The 18352-nt window shown below is 36.9% G+C and overlaps 1 protein-coding gene across 3 annotated transcripts in view; it reads right to left on the bottom strand.

Moving 5' to 3' along the window:
* The window catches only part of LOC127850335 (uncharacterized), a 47909-nt gene that overhangs the window by 12790 nt on the left and 16767 nt on the right, over window positions 1–18352 (bottom strand). For all 3 annotated transcript variants that reach the window (XM_052383308.1, XM_052383309.1, XM_052383307.1), the window contains exons 10-18: window positions 17322–17398; window positions 16737–16879; window positions 12178–12274; window positions 10420–10627; window positions 9886–10000; window positions 9196–9349; window positions 8403–8547; window positions 5835–5986; window positions 2192–2345 (exon numbers count right to left, since the gene is read on the bottom strand). In XM_052383308.1, coding sequence (XP_052239268.1) covers window positions 2192–2345; window positions 5835–5986; window positions 8403–8547; window positions 9196–9349; window positions 9886–10000; window positions 10420–10627; window positions 12178–12274; window positions 16737–16879; window positions 17322–17398 — 1245 coding nt within the window. The remainder of the gene's footprint in view (window positions 1–2191; window positions 2346–5834; window positions 5987–8402; window positions 8548–9195; window positions 9350–9885; window positions 10001–10419; window positions 10628–12177; window positions 12275–16736; window positions 16880–17321; window positions 17399–18352) is intronic.

Here is an 18352-nt window from a genome sequence, read left to right as displayed (position 1 = left end):
CAACAAGGCTCAATTACGGACATCTGTGGCCCTTTTAATTGTCTCCCTTGGCAGATAAATTTCCAGTTAGATTTTTTTTACATTACTGCTAACAATTTGGAATTCTCTGTTTTAATTGCTGTTTCTTATGGTGATATTGTCATATTTTATTGTCAACATTACTTTCTCATGTTTATGTTAACATAATCATCGACAATAGCGGTCTAAAATGAATATTTTACACGAATGTATCTGAACATACACAATACAATTATTTTACATACTACGGAGATATTGTTAGATAAACATTGTAAAAAAAAAAAAATCTACCTTCAGAGGATGTTTTATAGAGTGTTCAAGGGTAGGTAACTGACTTATATCTCAGATGGACATTACACTGAGAATATAACCCCACAAAGTTTCAACATTATTTATTTGATTAATAATCTGCAGTATGGGGTATTATAACACTCCTATTGGCATACTGCTGTGATCACATCAAGGAACCACAATCTAGTATATCATGCGTATTTCCCAAAATAAAGCAAATGTGGCCATCTACTGACTTACAGCATTCATCTGCCATGTTTTATGACTCTCATCCAGTTGTAAAATCATCTGTGATGTGTCCATGGATTAGTTTAAACCTATTTATTTTATTTATTGAAACCCTCTCGAGTCTTTTTTTTAGAGGTCACAGTGACCTTGACCTTGTGACCCAACAAGAGATGTGTTCTTCAGAAACACAATGCCCCCTACTACGTCGCTTTGAAATAAAATTTCTATTTATCATTTGGCAGGTATAGAAATCATCTCCTTTTAAAGCTGATTACTTCCCTTGAATATTGTCCAATCAAACGGGGGGGAAGGGGGGGGGGGAGGGTCTCACAGTCAATTATGACCATGTCAGACATCACTGACAACCAACGCCTGTGGTTTAAAATAGATCATAGCCAGAGTTGAACATGTATCTATGGACATAAGTCCACAGGTACCGGTATGTAATGAACATGAAAGAAATGATAATTATATCATTAAAAAAAACTTTGACAAATCAATCATTTGAGTTATAAATAATCAAAATAATAAATCTGTACAGTAACTGTGAAAAGAACTTCAATTCTTGGTAAGGAAATATATAATATGACATTTATAATTCAACAAATTACTTCCCTTGAAAATAATTGTCTCTTACAAATCTCTATTTTTAGTAGCAAATAATTAAAAGCCACTACCGTGACTGTAGATTAACCACTCAAAATGTGCAGCTCCATGAGATACACATGCATGCCAAATATATCAAGTTGCTATGTTCAATATTAAATAGGTATCTCCCTTTAAAGGTTATTACTTCCCTTGGATTTGTATTTTTTACCGTAGACCGTTAACAATGACCTTGACCTTTTACCATGATGTGTTTGTCAGAAACAAAATGCCACCTACTGCACCGCTTTGATTTATTTAACAAAAATATATACGTTGGCAGGTCAGATAACTATGTCCATTTAAAGCTTATTACATCCCTTGGATTTGTTTTTTTTCGATCTAGACCTTGAAGGATGATGTTCACCTTGAAATTTTACCACTCAAAATGTGCAGCTCCATGAGATACACATGCATGCCAAATATCAAGTTGCTATCTTCAATATTTAAAAAGTTATGGCCAATGTTAAGGTTTTAGCAAGACGCCTACGGCGGAGGGCAAGCTGGCTATGACAATAGCTCGGATTTTCTCCGAAAACAGCCGAGCTAAAAATTAGTGTCTTTGTGGGAGATCTAAAGAACGCTCTAACAATGGGGATTGCACCCACGACCTCCTGGTCCCTTGGCTGACACTATATCCATTACACCACGGCAACCTTTTCCAATGGATTACCACACATTGGTAAAATTCTTATAAAAAAACATTTGTCCAATAATTAAGAAATATTGGGAAATATGGTTGTCTTAAAATTAAGAGTCACAAAATATTATTTAGGGGAAAAAAAAGAGGGTGTACAAAGAAACTTTGAGAAATTACAGGTGTTTTACCAGCCGATCACATACATCAGCAAGGATGAAAAAGTCAAGAAAATATATCAGGAGTGAATTAATGTTCTTATCCACCTCTTTTTATGACAGAACACTACCCACAAGCATAAAACTAGGAACACCAACTAGAAACAGTCAACTCTAATCACTTCCGGTTTGAACTGGTCCCACGTGTACTTACATTTGTTGTTGACAGTATCTTGAGAGAGAAGCTGACGACTGCTGCAGTAACAGCAGACAACTTCCATACAGGAAGTGACATCACAGGCTCCTTGTCACTGAGTCCAATGTCTATAAATAGCAACAACGCAGAAAGCATGCCCAACACACAACACCTGAAATGAAATGTTTTACTATTACAATTTGCGCAGCACTGGGATCAGAAAACTCCTTAATATGTTCAAACATTTCACAATTACACATTGTATACAGTCTTCAAATAGAAATGTTATCTAACAAAATCAAATTTTAACAAGAGTTCTGCTTTTGGAGACATACGCTCCCCCAAACAGGGCTTTAAACTAGTGACCCCAATTTCAAATAGGGGTGATCTACTGTCCAAGGCCAATGCACATGTGAAGTATCAAGCCAATCGGTCAATTCTTTGAAGTGTTATTGATCGCAAACAATTTTCACACTTATTGTGACAGTGACCTTGATTAAGTGACCCCAATTTCAATAGGGGCCATCTACTGTCCAAGGCCAATGCACATGTTAAGTATCAAGCAAATCAATCAATTTGTTGACAAGTTATTGATCGGAAATGATTTTCAAACTTATTATGACAGTGACCTTGATCTTTGACCCCTCTATATATATAATTACGGGCCATCTACTGTCCAAGGAAAATGCACATTGGAAGTATCAAGCCAATCGGTCGATTTGTTCACGAGTATTGATTGGAAACGAACTGGTCTACCGACAGACAGACCAACTGACATCCAGCAAATTAATATACCACTCTTCTTCGAAGGTGTCATAATAATAATGTCAGGGAAATCGTATTCATATAAGTCGTGTTCTGAGAAAACTGGGCATAATGCATGTGCGTAAAGTGTCTTTCCAAATTAGCCTGTGCAGTCCGCACAGGCTAATCAGGGACGACACTTTCCGCTTTTATGGTATTTTTAGTTTCAAGTAAGTCCCTCCTTACCGAAAATCAAGTTTAGGTGGAAAGTGTCGTCCCTGATTAGCCTGTGCAGACTACACGGGCTAATCTGGGATGACACTTTACGCACATGCATTAAACCCAGTTTTCTCAGAACAAGGCTCATATCATGATTATAAATGCACATAGTATTAAACAGTTTTAACTAGGGATGGCATCGAATACCAATATCGGTATTCGAATGTTCGCAAATTCATTCAATCGAATATTCGAATATTCGCATAAAACGGCTGGATTGATTTTACCTTGTTATGTGTTAATTTCCATTGGTTTGTAAGTTATATCCGTTTGCTAAATACGAGGCTGCTTATTAACGTTGCTATTGAAATATTGTATCGCTGGCGACTAATTCTATGACCGATATTGTGATCGGGCACAAATAGAATGAAAAACATCGTGTCATATAATTTTATTTTTATAATGATTCCACAGATTTGTAGCAGACCGCGCGTATGTAAAACTAAATTTACACACATTACACGTTGCGGTCTTCTTATCCGCAGACCGTGTACAGTATTCCATACTGCAGAAGGGGTTGGTGGCATTTTCAGATTTGAATTAAGATTCCTTGATGATTGTTTTTATATCATCTGTTACTTTTGAGAAATTCACATATTTAAACGTCTGTTCAAACTGTGATCACAAAAACTAAATTATTATTCGCAAGAAAATTGAAGCCCTTAATTGGTACCTAATTGACAAACAACAGTTCGGGCCCTTTCTTATAGTAAGTATATTGCATTGCGCGATTTTAGTAATTCACACATTTTAATGGCTGTACATACTATGATCACAAAACTTAATTATTATTCGCCAGTCAATTGAAACCGTTAATTGGCATCCCATTGTCAAACAACAGTCGGGGCCTTTCCTAGAGCGTGTATATTGCATTGCGCAATCAACACTGATACGGGCCGCGTTATCAGTTTGACACGAAGAACGTCACGTCAAATATGTTACTCCCAGGTGATTTGGTTGCTTTTTAGCAGGCGGTTCGCAAGTCATTCAATTTTGGTGAAATTACGTTTGGATAAAAATGCGAATATGCGAATATCATTTTTATTATTCGAATGCTGACCATTCAATCGAATATTCGAATAATTTTGCCATCCCTAGTTTTAACCATAATTAGAAATGTAGAAATGGCATGTCAGTGAAGTGATTTTTTTTCACATATCATAATTGTGTCACATGATTAAGATGTGATCTAGCCATAAAACACATAATATGAACTTAAGCTAAACAATTAATGCTTGAGGTTACAGGTTGAAGCACACTTTCACTCAAGGACATAAACATTTTATTAAACAAGAGCTTGTCACAGTAGGGCCAAATCGCGGCCAAAATGTGTTTTCTTGTATGACAACATTTGTTTTAGAGAGTAGAATAATATTTGTAAAAACAAATAAAGGGAGATTATTCATTATGCTCCGGACAAAAATTTACTTTGAAATTAAATAATGGGAGATAATTCAAACACTAAGGTAGATAGAGTTATGGTTCTAAGTCACTGCACTTCTCCTACTTGCCGTCAGTTAATATTTCAAGTTTCAAGTAAATCCCTTCAGTAGATTTAGAGTTATGCTTCGGACAAAAATTTACTTTAAAATAATATAAAAAGGGAGATAATTCAAAAACTAAGGTAAATAGGGTTATGGTTTTTGGTCACTGCACTTCTCCTACTTGCCAGCTGTTTATATTTCAAGTTTCAAGTAAATCCCTTTAGTAGATTTAGAGTTATGCTCCGGACCAAAATTTACTTTAAAGTTATATAAAAGGGGAGATAATTCAAAAACTAAGGTACCGGTAGATAGAGTTATGGTTCTTAGTCACTGTACTTTTCCTACTTGCCATCTGTTTATATTTCAAGTTTGAAGTAAATCCCTTCAGTAGATTTAGAGTTATGCTCTGGACAAAAATTTACTTTAAAATTATATTAAAGGGGAGATAATTCAAAAACTAATGTAGATAGAGTTGTGGTTCTTGATCACTTCTCCTAGTTGCCATCTGTTTATATATCAAGTTTCAAGTAAATCCCTTTAGTATATTTAGAGTTATGCTCCTGACAAAAATTTACTTTAGTTATATAAAAGGGGAGATAATTCAAAAACTAAAGAAGATAGAGTTATGGTTCTTGGTCACTACACTTCTCCTAATTGCCATCTGTTTATATTCTAAGTTTAAAGTAAATCCATTGAATAGATTTGGAGTTATGCTCCGGACAAAGTTTCGGCCGGACGGACAGACGGACAGGACCAATTACTATATCCCCTCCGAATTTTTTTCCGGCGGGGATAAAAAAGTTCTTAAACAGGGTCAATTTTATTCTATATGATACTTGGTGATAGACATAGAAAACAATATAAGAATTGTGTTATTACTGGAAAACAATGCAGAAAGTAGGACATAACTTAGCATCAGCATCATGTTAAACATAGTTTCATTTTAATTGCACAAACATTTGTAAAATCATGATTCAATTGATTTTTACATCAATCTTATTTATTGAAAAATAAACAAATTGCTGTCATACTGATGCTGGGATTCTAAAAAATCCCACTAAATGGTTTAAATCCGACACATCAGAACTCCAAATAGTTATTAATTTACAAAAAAAGATAAATCAATAATTATTTATTACATAAAATATGCTTACAAAACAAGGAGCAATTTCTCGAGCTGCCTGGTTCTGACGTCCAGTTTTATAAACATGAACAGAATCATTGCGAGGCTGATGCATGCTGGGATATACACGAGGCTTCGGACAAATGTGGCGCCCACATTGAGCTCATCTGACTCTGCATACATCTGAAGTTGAAAACTACACATAAATTACGAGATCTTTCCTTAATTTGACCAATAACGCCACACTGCTTTGTAAGATAAGTTCTAGGGCAGAAAACTCTGAACTCTTCCAAACAAAAGAATTAATAAGAGGGATTGAAAGACCCAAAGTTGCTCATCTAACATACAAAGGCACTGACCTGTTCTGTGCAGCCCAAGATATAACAAGGACTATTTGTAAAACATGCATGCCCCCATATGGGCTGTCAGTTGTAGTGGCAGCCATTGAGTGAATACGTTTTTTGTCACTGTGACCTTGACCTTTGACCTAGTGACCTGAAAATCAATAGGGGTCATCTGCCAGTCATGATCAATGTACCTATGAAGTTTCATGATCCTAGGCCTAATTATTCTTGAGTTATCATCAGGAAACCATTTTACTGTTTCGAGTCACTGTGACCTTGACCTTTGACTTAGTGACCTGAAAATCAATAGGGGTCATCTGCCAGTTATGATCGATGTACCTATGAAGTTTCATGATCCTAGGCCTATGCGTTCTTAAGTTATCATCCGGAAACCATCTGGTGGACAGACCAGCAGACCGACCGACAGACATGTGCAAAACAATATACCCCCTCTTCTTCGAAGGGGGGCATAACTAAATATAATGTTCTGACCTGACCAAGTTTCGTGATGATTGAAATATAAATGTGACTTTTAGAGTGTTAACAAGGTTTTACTATGGCAATATAAAGGAAATGGCGGCCATGCTTTTCAACAGACTGTAAGCATTTTCTTACTCAACCATTTTATCATTGAAACAAAAATTCTGACCAAGTTTCATGAAGATTAGACAATGTGTCCTGCAGATAACAAGGTTTTACTATAGCCATGTTAGGAAAACTGCCCCCCCCCCCCACTGGCAGCCATGTTTTTAAACCAAACAAACCATTTTCAAACTCATTCAAGATATCATTGGGACAAATCATGTGGCAATGTTTCATGAACATAGGACACTTAATGTAGCCTCTAGAGCGTTAAAAGGTTTAACAATAGCCATAAAAGGAAATATGCCCACCCCCTGGTGGCTATGTTTTTCAACCAATTGGAACCAATATAAAACTCATCCAAGATATCATTTGGACAAATCTTCTGACCAAGTTTCATACAGATAAGACAATAGATGTGGCATCTAGAGTGTTAACAAGGTTTACTATATAAAATTGCCCTATAAGGCAAAATGCCAAATCTCCTTGCAGCTTTTTTTTTTTAAACCAACTGGAACCATTTTTGAACTTGTCAAAGATATCATTCGAACAAATCTTCTTACAAAGTTTTCATGAAGATCAGACAATAAATGTGGCCTCTAGAGTGTAAACGAGATTTTACTATAGTGTTATCAAGGTTTTTACTATAGCCATATAAGGAAAATGCTACCCCACTGGTGGCAATGTGGAACCATTTAAGAATTCATCCAAGATATCATTGAGACAAATATTCTGACCAAGAGTCATGAAGATCAGAGAATAAATGTGGCCTCTAGAGTGTTATTAAGGTTTTACTAAAGCCATATAAGTAAAAATGTCCCACCCCCTGACGCTAGGTTTTACAACCAAACGGAACCATTTTTGAACTTGTCCTAGATATCATTATTATTTTGGGACAAATCTTCTGACCAAGTTTTACGAAGATCGGAAAAAAGTGGCCTCTAGAGTGCTAACAAGGTTTTACTATAGTCATCTAGGGAAATATGCCCAGCCCCATGGTGTCCATGTTTTTCAACCAACCGGAACCTTTTTCGAACTTGTCCAAGAAATCATTGAGACTAAGCTCCTGACAAAGTTTCATTAAGATCGGAAATAAATGTGGCCTCTGTAGTGTTAACAAGGCAAATGTTGAAGATGCATGCCAGACAAAAGGCTATTACAACCCTTAATTTCCAACCCTAAAACACTGCATGATGAGCAGCAAACAGCATAAAACCTGAACAGACTAAGAGTTACTAACAGACTGTTTTGGTTATATGCTTATTGCATTAGCCATTTTCATAATGCTTCTGAGGTAAAAAAGGTTAAATATACCAAGTTTGATTTTATCAATTGAAAAATCTAGGAGTAATTTGCTTCACAACACACATCAATGCATGACAGAGTGACAAGCAAAACAACAGTGACTCAGATATACCCCCTCCATGCCCTTCACAAAGACTCATATAATGCAAACAAAAATGTGTTATTTTTGTAAGCTTGGTGAGGATTGTGTAAAATATAGGGCTCAGACAATTAAATATAATGGTCTACAAAAAACAAACAACATTTAACTTTGTGAGCGCTTAATTTAAGATATAATATTCTTAGTGAATTCGAAAAAAAAAACAACGCACACACTCAAATTACATCACATTTGTTCAAAACCATATGAAAATCATCAAATGATTTACCAGTGTTGCCATTCTGATAGCTGGACACACTCCCACAATGATGGCACAGGTTGCCAGATGGGGAAGGGTTTTCACCGTATCCGTTAGGAGGACACATGCCACTAATATCACACTCCAGACATCACCCCACTGTAGTAGGCTCCACCTACATGAGGACAGCAAATAATATGAGCCATCTTCTCTGACAATGGGCTCAGTGCATGTGCGTAAAGAGTTGTCCCAGATAAGCCTGTGCAGTCTGCACAGTCTGTTCAGAGACAACACTTTTCGCCTACACTGGATTTGTGTTTATAAGAGACTTCCTTTACAGAAAAAATTCCATTACAGTAGAAAGTGTCCTCTCTAGGACGACAATTTTTGAACACGCGTTAAGTATTTCCAAACTGAGGATCATTCTTCGACCTTCATTCAGTGAAATCACTCTCTTTTGATTGCATTATAAATTATAACCATAAACTGACTTTCAGTAATTAATATAACAAGCATTTTCATCACATGCTTGACACTATTTTATGTGTAACTCAACCAATACCGGTACTTATATTTTGATCTTCAACATCAGAACATCTTCTTTCTTCAAAATGCTATGACACCTTACTATTACAGTTTTACCAAACTCAAACTTACAAAGAGCAGACGACTCTTCAAACAAACAATGAGCAGACAACTCTTTCAAACTTACAAATAGCAGATGATTCTTTCAAACTTACAAAGAGCAGATAACTCTTTCAAACTTACAAATAGCAATGACTCTTTCAAACTAACAAAGAGCAGACGACTCTTTCAAACTTACAAGGAGAACGAGACAGACGGCTGTAAAATCAAGACCAGGACCCCAAAGCTTGTGATGATGGCTCCCAGCTGCCGTACGAAAGTCTGATACTCCTGGGGCATTTGCAGGGAACCAACCAGCACTATACTAACACCACACAGTATCACTCCCAGATCTGAAATAAGCAGCAATAGTCTTCAAAACAGGGAACAATCAGGACTCATTTTGATGCAAAGGCACAAACTAGCACTAAATTTACACCACTGACTATTGTTGCTCTTTAAAATGTCCAAAAAATCTGAATCAATAAACCTAGATGAACAGTTAACATTTGTTTAATAAAAACAATATTTTTGTTGTTTCATTACTTAAGGCAAAATACTTGTTAAGTTCCACTAGATACAAATTCAGACAAATACATGGATAGACAAGGACAATTCTACATACCAGACCACCTGCATATTTCAAGTTGAAATAGACTGATCATTTGCCAAAAGAAGCTATACAAGACAGCACACTATTAGATGAACAAGCTGTCCATAGACAAGGACCTCGATAACTTTAGATATTTGTACACCCAGTAGCCTGTCTTCAACATCATCTGACAAATTAAAGCCAGGATTCATTTTTTTAACATTGCTGGGCTCCAAAATCTGAAATTTATTACTCCAAATCCAGAAATGAGTCCGTAAAAATAGACCAAGACCTCACCCAGGATGTCCGTGAGACTCGGCTCCTCCCAGAGTACATAGACACAGACCACACGCAGTATCGGGTTGCTGTTGATCAGAATAGCGGCACACAGCGCAGCAGTATTGTAGATCACCTAAGTAAGACAAACAGCTTGTTATTGTTATTGATTTCATACTAAGTTTAGCAAACACCAATTTATTTAAGCTTGATTGCATGATAAACTCATTGATATAATCTAGAAAACATTGCCTGGGAAAAACCAGAACACTGTTGCCTCAGAGGAAATTTTGTGTCCAGATTAAACCCAGGACCTCTTGATCTCTAGGCACACACCTTATTCATTATGCCACCACAATTAGTAATTGGCAATGCACTAAATTATTGAGAGTTGTCTGTTACTGATCAAATAATGAGCATTGACTGTATATACCTGAGAACAAATTATAAACAGTAGATACTCATTATTACTGATTGCTATTTCAATTACTGAAATTTAGCTCTAACATAGCACAGGGGCTTGAAATAAAAATGAAAAATATTTCGCATATTTACCTCCTTTACAGATCTGTCAATCTTTTCCTCAAGGGCAACCACCCTGACCAGCACCACTGCCAGTGCAAACAGAGTTACTGCCCTATACATGTTGAACGTGTCCCCAATTGCGATGGAGTTGTAAATGACAACCACCAAAACTTTGGTCAAATGCAGGGCTGAACAGAATGTGTACGACCAACTGCCAATCTTCCCAGCAATGTGAAGTCTGAAGATGAAGACAGACCATTTTTAACCCTTTGCATGCTCGGAAATTTGTCGTCTGCTAAAATGTCGTCTGCTGAATTTCTAAAATTAGCATTTTCTTCGATTTTTTTCAAAGAATATTATCAGAATAGCAAACAGTTTGGATCCTGATGAGACGCCACGTTCTGTGGCATCTCATCTGGATCCAAACTGTTTGCAAAGGCCTTCAAAATTTGGTTCCCGCACTGAAAGGGTTAAAAGAGCATTGCTCTGATAACACAGGGCTGAATGCATGTGCCTAAAGTGTTTTCACAGATTAGCCTGTGCAGGTCCCAAGGCTTATCAGGGACATTTTATACTTGTATCATATTTTTGTTTAAAATTAAGTCTTTAATAAGCAAAAATCCAGTTAAGGTGGAAAGCTTGTGCGGACAGCACAGGCAAATCGGGGACAACACTTAACGCACATGCGAACACCAAGGCTCAATTGTATTGTACAGTGTTTGGACAAGCATGGTGAAATCAGATATTTACTTACTTGTCTGGTGTGACGATTCTTTCAACTTTCATAGGTACAGTAACTGTGTATACATTTTTTGTCAAAGTGTCTCACATCTCTACATGGTATGCATGATATTGACAAGATCTTTACACCCCTGTATGATATAGTCCATTCATTATAATTACCAACAATATAAATACAACATTGACTTCAATATTGTCTAATAGTCTCCTTTTAATTATAGTATCATACAAAACATACACATAAATACACTGGAGCTCACTCAATACAAGACCTGTGTTTGTGAAACACAATGCCCCCTACTGAGCCGCTTAGAAGTCATATATTTGACCTTTGACCTTGAAGGATGACCTTGACCTTTCACCACTCAAAATGTGCAGCTCCATAAGATACACATGCATGCCAAATATCAATTTGCTATCTTCAATATTGCAAAAGTTATGACCAAGGTTAAAGTTTTGGGACAGAAAGACAGACAGAATGACAGGCCCAAAACAATATAACCCCGATCATTCCATCTGGGGGCATAAAAATTCTGAAATAATATAATTGTATAGTAAAGTGTTTATTTTTCTTAGCACAGATATGTTGCATGAATTTAAAAATTTGAAATTCTTACTTCCTTGTTAATGGATATTTATATAAAGAATTTATGGTTTGCTGTAATTCTAATATCTTTTACTTACCCGATACAATTTGATGCAGTCAGTAAATTAATATTGGAATAAAACAAAGCTCCAGCTCAATCTTATTTTACTACCCTGTATCACACCGTGCAGGGTCAGCAAAACCACTTTTTTCCAACATCAAAGTAATAACAGTAAAAAAGTCAGCTATGCTGCATTTATTAAAGTCCTTTTGTTAACCTCAATGACCTAATTTAACAATGCAAAAATAATGTGAAAAACTTCTTAACTAATATGGAAGAGCAAAGATAATAATAAATATTGAGCTATGTAAGCCTGATATTTTAAGCACTGTATTTTGTCATGCCCATGTTCCAAAGTGTAAGATAACAACTTGAGAATCTTCATGTATACTGTCGGTACCTGTGCAGAGTATACAAGACGATGGTGGCAGTGACCACAAGGAATGTTTGAGTGTAGAGATTGGCATTGTACAGCATCACTTCACACAGAGTGAACACTGAAAGAAAGGAAATCAACTGTGATTATGTGGCATATCACACTGAAACTAAATACTTTACTGATCTTTACAAAATGATTACTGTGAAACCAATGTTATGAGTCGGTCTCTAATTTTTGAGGATTTTCTTGGATCTGTTCAACCATATAATCAAAAGTTAAACAAACGTTTACATCTGAAGTCTTACATATGACATCATAAAACTAGAAATGTGTCACAAACACTGATACCCCCACAACAAATGTTTGGGCACAGGCAAATCCATGACATATTCTACACTAAACAAAAAAAGACAAAGGACCAAACATGGTCAAAGTCAACTTCCTTTAAATTACAATCATCTCCACATTGAGCTGTGTAAAATTGATCAAAATCAGCTAAGTAATTATAGGAGCTGAAAACATATTGTTACAATTTTGGAATTATAATTATATTCTATAGTGAAAATACAGACAAATGGCAATAATTCTTCCCAAAATGATTGAATGCAAAATTCCTTTCTTTACATCATATACACATTAAGTTAATTCAACATGGAATCTTTGACCGAGATCCACTTGGTAATTAAAGAGGAGTTGCAAACACAAGCTTCAGACAACAATATTATGTTGGAAAACACACAAAGGGCCAATATTCTGCCAAATTCATAACAACCCAAAATCCTCGCTTTAAAGCCTCCTCACACATAGACGAATCCATATGACGAAGCCTGGCGAAAATGGTAAATTTATGAATTCTAGCGAATTCTTACCGAAATTGTTTGAACATGTGTTGCATTCTGTAATATAATAACGAAAGGTGAACCTAGAGGAACTATTTGGTGCGAATGATTTACAAAGTTTGACGAACAGTTACTGCAATTCACTAGAAAGCGTTAGGTCGCGCAAAAAATATTCGTTCTTTCGGTTATCGATTAGGAGCTATTAAGAGCGTAAAGATACGAATGTAAGCGCAACCTTGTGCATAATTGCGCAGACTAACTTTTTTCCGACTCGACTATGCATGTTGATTATGCATGAAGTTTTTTTCATTTAAGATTTTCTTAAATTTGGTGTCTTACTTTTTCTATAACTTTTCTTTGTAAGGCCAATACAAAAACAACAATACATGTATTCTCTATTAATTTTCTCCACTAATATGTTACACTTTATTTCAATCTCTAATGTGGCACCATCATGTCTTGCTATGGCACACATCCCCCTGGAGAGTTGACCCAGTGCTTCAGAGTGTTTTTCACAATCTTGTCTTTTTTGATTGCTGTGTTGTTGCCCCTGGTATTGACATTCCTGGTATCCTCCAAGTTGAGACCTCTTCTCCATTCCCCAGGAACCAGATCGCCTCTTCTATCATCATGGTCAACCAGTGCATTCTGCATGGTGGGGTACCTGATCCTCATCAGCATGTCTTTACAATCAGCCTTACTGTGGATGGGCTGTAGTTAATCTTTATGAGAAGTATCTGAAATTACAGATGACCAGTATTGTTATGTGTTAAAAGTTAACGTGAACATTTCTTTTATAAATGAAATTGTGTTTTGAAAAAGGTTATTGCAGTAAAGTTGCGCTATTAAGCCACTTCGAAGATTTTAAAAAAGTATGCGTTTTTTGACAATATTCAAGTCCCAAATGGTTAATTTATGAAGGAAAATGGTCTGATATTGAGACCACTAGTTTGCCTGGTCTTAATAGCGGAACTTTACTGTACCTTGAATCGGTTGGCCAAAATCCCAAATGCATTTTCTGATTGATACTCTCCTAGCCCTGGATAACCTGTAGTTCAGGATGCTTTCGTCTCTTGTCAGGACTCTATGTCCATAGGGTTTCTGCATGTTCTCGCTAAGGCTGAACGCGTCATCTCTAACCAAGAAATAGGGCATGTCGACGGTGTCATATGGAAAGGGCTGTGGGTCTGGAAATCCAATGGAACCATCCTGCACCATCTAAAGGAATTCTGATTCATTATAAATCTTGGCATCTCCAGTTGAACCGTATCCTGAAAATACAAAAGTGTAAGAAATTGTCAGTAAACAACTGTACATTGAAATCAGCGCTAAATGTATATAATTTATGTAATTACAAAATACTAGTAATGCAGTTAAATGTATGTAGACTTAAACTCACAACCCAGATTACACCATACGAACTTGAAGGCCGAGTGGACAATGGCCAGTAAGATGATGCTGAAGAATCCCTTATAAAAATTAGTATATAAGAAACCAGAGCTGGCAGGCTTTCTGATAGCTATGTGCGTGCCATCAATAGCAGCGACGCAATTTGTAAAGTTCCAATTCTTGAGGAAACCATCAGCCAGTTGTCTTCATTCTTCAGGTGTGGAGGGGGCTGTCATAACCTCATCAACATATTCTTCACAAATAGCATGACACACGTCTCTGACCACTACAGAGAGGGTATTCTCAGCGACCCGCCAGGAATAATGCATGTCTGAGTACTTGACACCAGAATCCAGGTGACGTAGTGTGACAGCTAACTTTAGCCCTGGATCAAAGGGCTCCCTGTACAGAGTGTGTTGCTTCACGAGGCGATGAAGAACCTTCCCAAAATTGTATCGTACATTTCAGTAGGCATGCCGAGGAATTTCTTGAATGTTCCAGGATCTTCACTTCTGAGCTCAATCATGAGCTGATCATAGATGCCAAATTGGCGCCGTCTCCTGGAATGCAGCAATGGTCTTCTCCAGATATTACGTGCTCTGGCTCCTCTTCTCCACCTTAGTCGGCCTCTGAGAAAGCGGTGTATGTTTAGTTGTTGCTGGACTACTTCTTCATTGGCCATAGCAGCAACATACTGCAGTTTCAGGCGTTGTATATCTTCCATTTGACGAAGAAATAATGATACCTTCAACATTATATATATGAAATATAGGCATATGTCTGCACAAACTACTAAAACAATCAGGAGCGATATTACTCGGATGGATTCGCATAGATTCACCTATTGTAGTTACCCTTCGGATTGATTCGTATAGGAGCATATTCCATTCCATTTACAATCTATAACTTATCGTTATAGACCTTTAAATGCGTCGGATTCAATTTGCTACAATACGCAAATCCTGGCTATAGTTCGCAAAAGTTCGCAAGCTATTGCAAAGATTTGTTTTTCGGATCGTCCTCTTTCGCTTGATATGCAAATCAAGTAATCATGATATGCAAATTAGCTGAGAGCTGCGACCTCTAACGCCAGTTGACAAACATTATGCAAAGACTTTCCAATCGGCCAACGTATTGAAACAAATTTTAACGAACGATAGACGAAACTTTTATTCGCCAACAATTTTTGGACATGTTAAAAATTTTCCGACGAACAGAACTTATCGCAACGGACGCAAAAGCATAACAAACGCATCCATACGAACATCACCAACGATGTGCAACGTACATATACTAATGAGAACGAATTTTGCTGAAGTCTTATTCGCCAGTACACGCAAGATGACGTCGGGAGACTTTCGCCTATGTGTGAGGAGGCCTTTAGACTTAAAATCGCTCAATTGTAAAAGTTTGAGAAAAATTCAACCAGTATTTAAATAGAAGTTTAAGACACACTTTTTGGTATTAAGTAAGGACAAGCATACATTCTGATAGACTGACAAGCACAATGCTCAATACCCTCTGCTCCCTGGGGGCATAACAATTAACACATTTTGGTTCCAACTACAAATAATGCAAAATTTTACTAATGTAAGAAATTTAAGGTAAAAAAAAATAAAATGCGCCAAACCAAAATTGTTTCTAGTGTTTTCTATTTCTTCATTGTACTAGTAGCCAAACTGCTTTATCATGTCAAGACATACATTGTGTTCTTGAAATAGTTAGCACAGGCTAATCTGGTACAACACTTTCCGCCCAGACTGGATTTTTGTAAAGAAGACTTCCTTTAAACGAAAAATTCCATAAAAGAGGAGAGTGTCCTCCCTTATCATGCGTATAGTGTAATCTATGACAACACTTTATGCACTTGCTTCAAGCCCAAATATTCCCAAAGCACTGATCATATTAAATTGTTTGCCTTTTGCAAAGTTGAAACAAGTTTTGCAAAAAAAACTATAAAAACTCTCTTGTCTATATTTTGCCATTAACTTCCAGCATAAAAATAAAGCTTTGTCAAAGAGGTGACGAATACCCCCACATGCCGCATTGACACAGAATATTTTGCATGTATGTCTTAACAAAAAACAGCGGACACCATGCTCAATGTTTAAAACTCACTAAGTGAACTTGTGACCTAGTTTTTGACCAGGCATGGCCCATGTTCAAACTTGGCCTAGACATCATCTAGATACAACTTCTGACCAAGTTTGGTGAAGCTGGGATGAAAACTACTTGAATTAGAGAGCGGACTCTGAATACAGACCGACCAACCGACAGACAGACAAGCTCAATCTTATATACCCCGCTAAACTTCGTTTGTGGGGGCATAATAATAAGTTCACTGCCACTTACCGGCTGATTCGATGGACAAGAAGGTAGGTAGGGTCTGTTCAGACCCGTATGAGGACGTGTATGCACACAGAAAACACAGGACGCAGTTCACCATCAGCAGGACATACAATACCTGAACCTCGAGTCCAAATATCATCGTCAATCTGAATACTTCGTCAAGGACAGATTTACACACAAAAAGAAGCAACAAATGTTGAATGTTTTCAGCCCACAATATTATTAAACATTGTACCAGATTTCCAAATCGTCTGGTACAGTAGGAAAAGGTCTAACAAGTCAACAGGTCTGTTTAAGTTCTGATAAAAAAAACTTTACTTTATGTGAAGATGTGCTTTTGTTAGTCCTGAGGTCAAAATATTCACTGTTGTCTCTATACAGAGTAGAGAACATCTGCCATGTTGGTAAGTCAGTCTAAGTGGTAAGCAGCTCTCAAGTGCCACATAGAGATGGGTTAAAATAGAATACAGTAACATTGTGTATACAGACAATGGTTGAGCTAAAACATCAACAAAATCTTATTTCTTATAAACAAATAAGTGTGATCACCGGGACATTATAACAACAGCATGTTTCTACAGAGGATACACAATTTTCCATGGAAGCCATGTGAGCCAATATCCAAACAGCAGGCACGGCAGTGGAAGAAGCATCAGTGACGTACCCTGAAAGAAAACAATACTGAGGTATTTTCAAATGTGCCAATTAAAAACAAGAGCACCGCCTTGCGGGTGCAGACCGCTCATCTATTTTCTTTTTAAAGGTGAAGGGACTCTCATTTTCAATCACAAAGGAGGGAGGAGTGGAGTGAAGAGGGGTGTATAGTGTGGGGTTGTGGACATTTATTACATTATCTTCCAAAAAAGCGAAAAAAAAAAATAATAATAAAAAAATCGGGGGGGGGGGGGGTATAGTGTGAGGGTGTGGTGATAATTTGTGAGATGATCTTAAAAAAAAAAAAAAAAAAAAAAAAAAAAAAATCAAAAAAAAAATTTGGGGGGGGGGTGGGGGGGGGTGGGGTGGGGGTATAGTGTGAGGGTGTGGTGGTCATTTGTGAGATGATCTTATAAAAAAAAAAAAAAAAAAAAAAAAAATTAGGGGGGGGGGGGGAGGGGGGAGGGGGGGGGAGGGCACGGGGGATGGTTTGGGTGAAGTCTATTGTGGTATGTCAGGTAAGAGTAGTTTCATCAAAGTATCAATCAAATCTAATCATAAATAAAGAAGTTATGGCAATTTTAGCAAAATTTAATAATTTGACCTTGAGAGTCAAGGTCATTCAAAGGTCAAAGTAAAATTCAAGTTGCCAGGTACAGTAACCTCATGATAGCATGTAAGTATTTGAAGTTTGAAAGCAATAGCCTTGATACTTCGAGTGGATCGAAACACAAAATTTAACCATATATTAAAAGTTACTAAGTCAAAAAAGGGCCATAATTCCGTAACAATGACAACCAGAGTTATGCAACTTGTCCTTTTACTGTACCCTTATGATAGTTTGTGAGTGTTCCAAGTATGAAAGCAATATCTATGATACTTTAGGGGTAAAGTGACCAAAACATAAATCTTAACCAAATTTTCAATTTTCTAAGTATAAAGGGCCCATAATTCCGTCCAAATGC

This window comes from Dreissena polymorpha, chromosome 11, assembly GCF_020536995.1.
Source record: "Dreissena polymorpha isolate Duluth1 chromosome 11, UMN_Dpol_1.0, whole genome shotgun sequence".
In the NCBI taxonomy this organism is placed as follows: domain Eukaryota; kingdom Metazoa; phylum Mollusca; class Bivalvia; order Myida; family Dreissenidae; genus Dreissena; species Dreissena polymorpha.
This window is presented reverse-complemented; position numbering and strand designations above follow the sequence as displayed.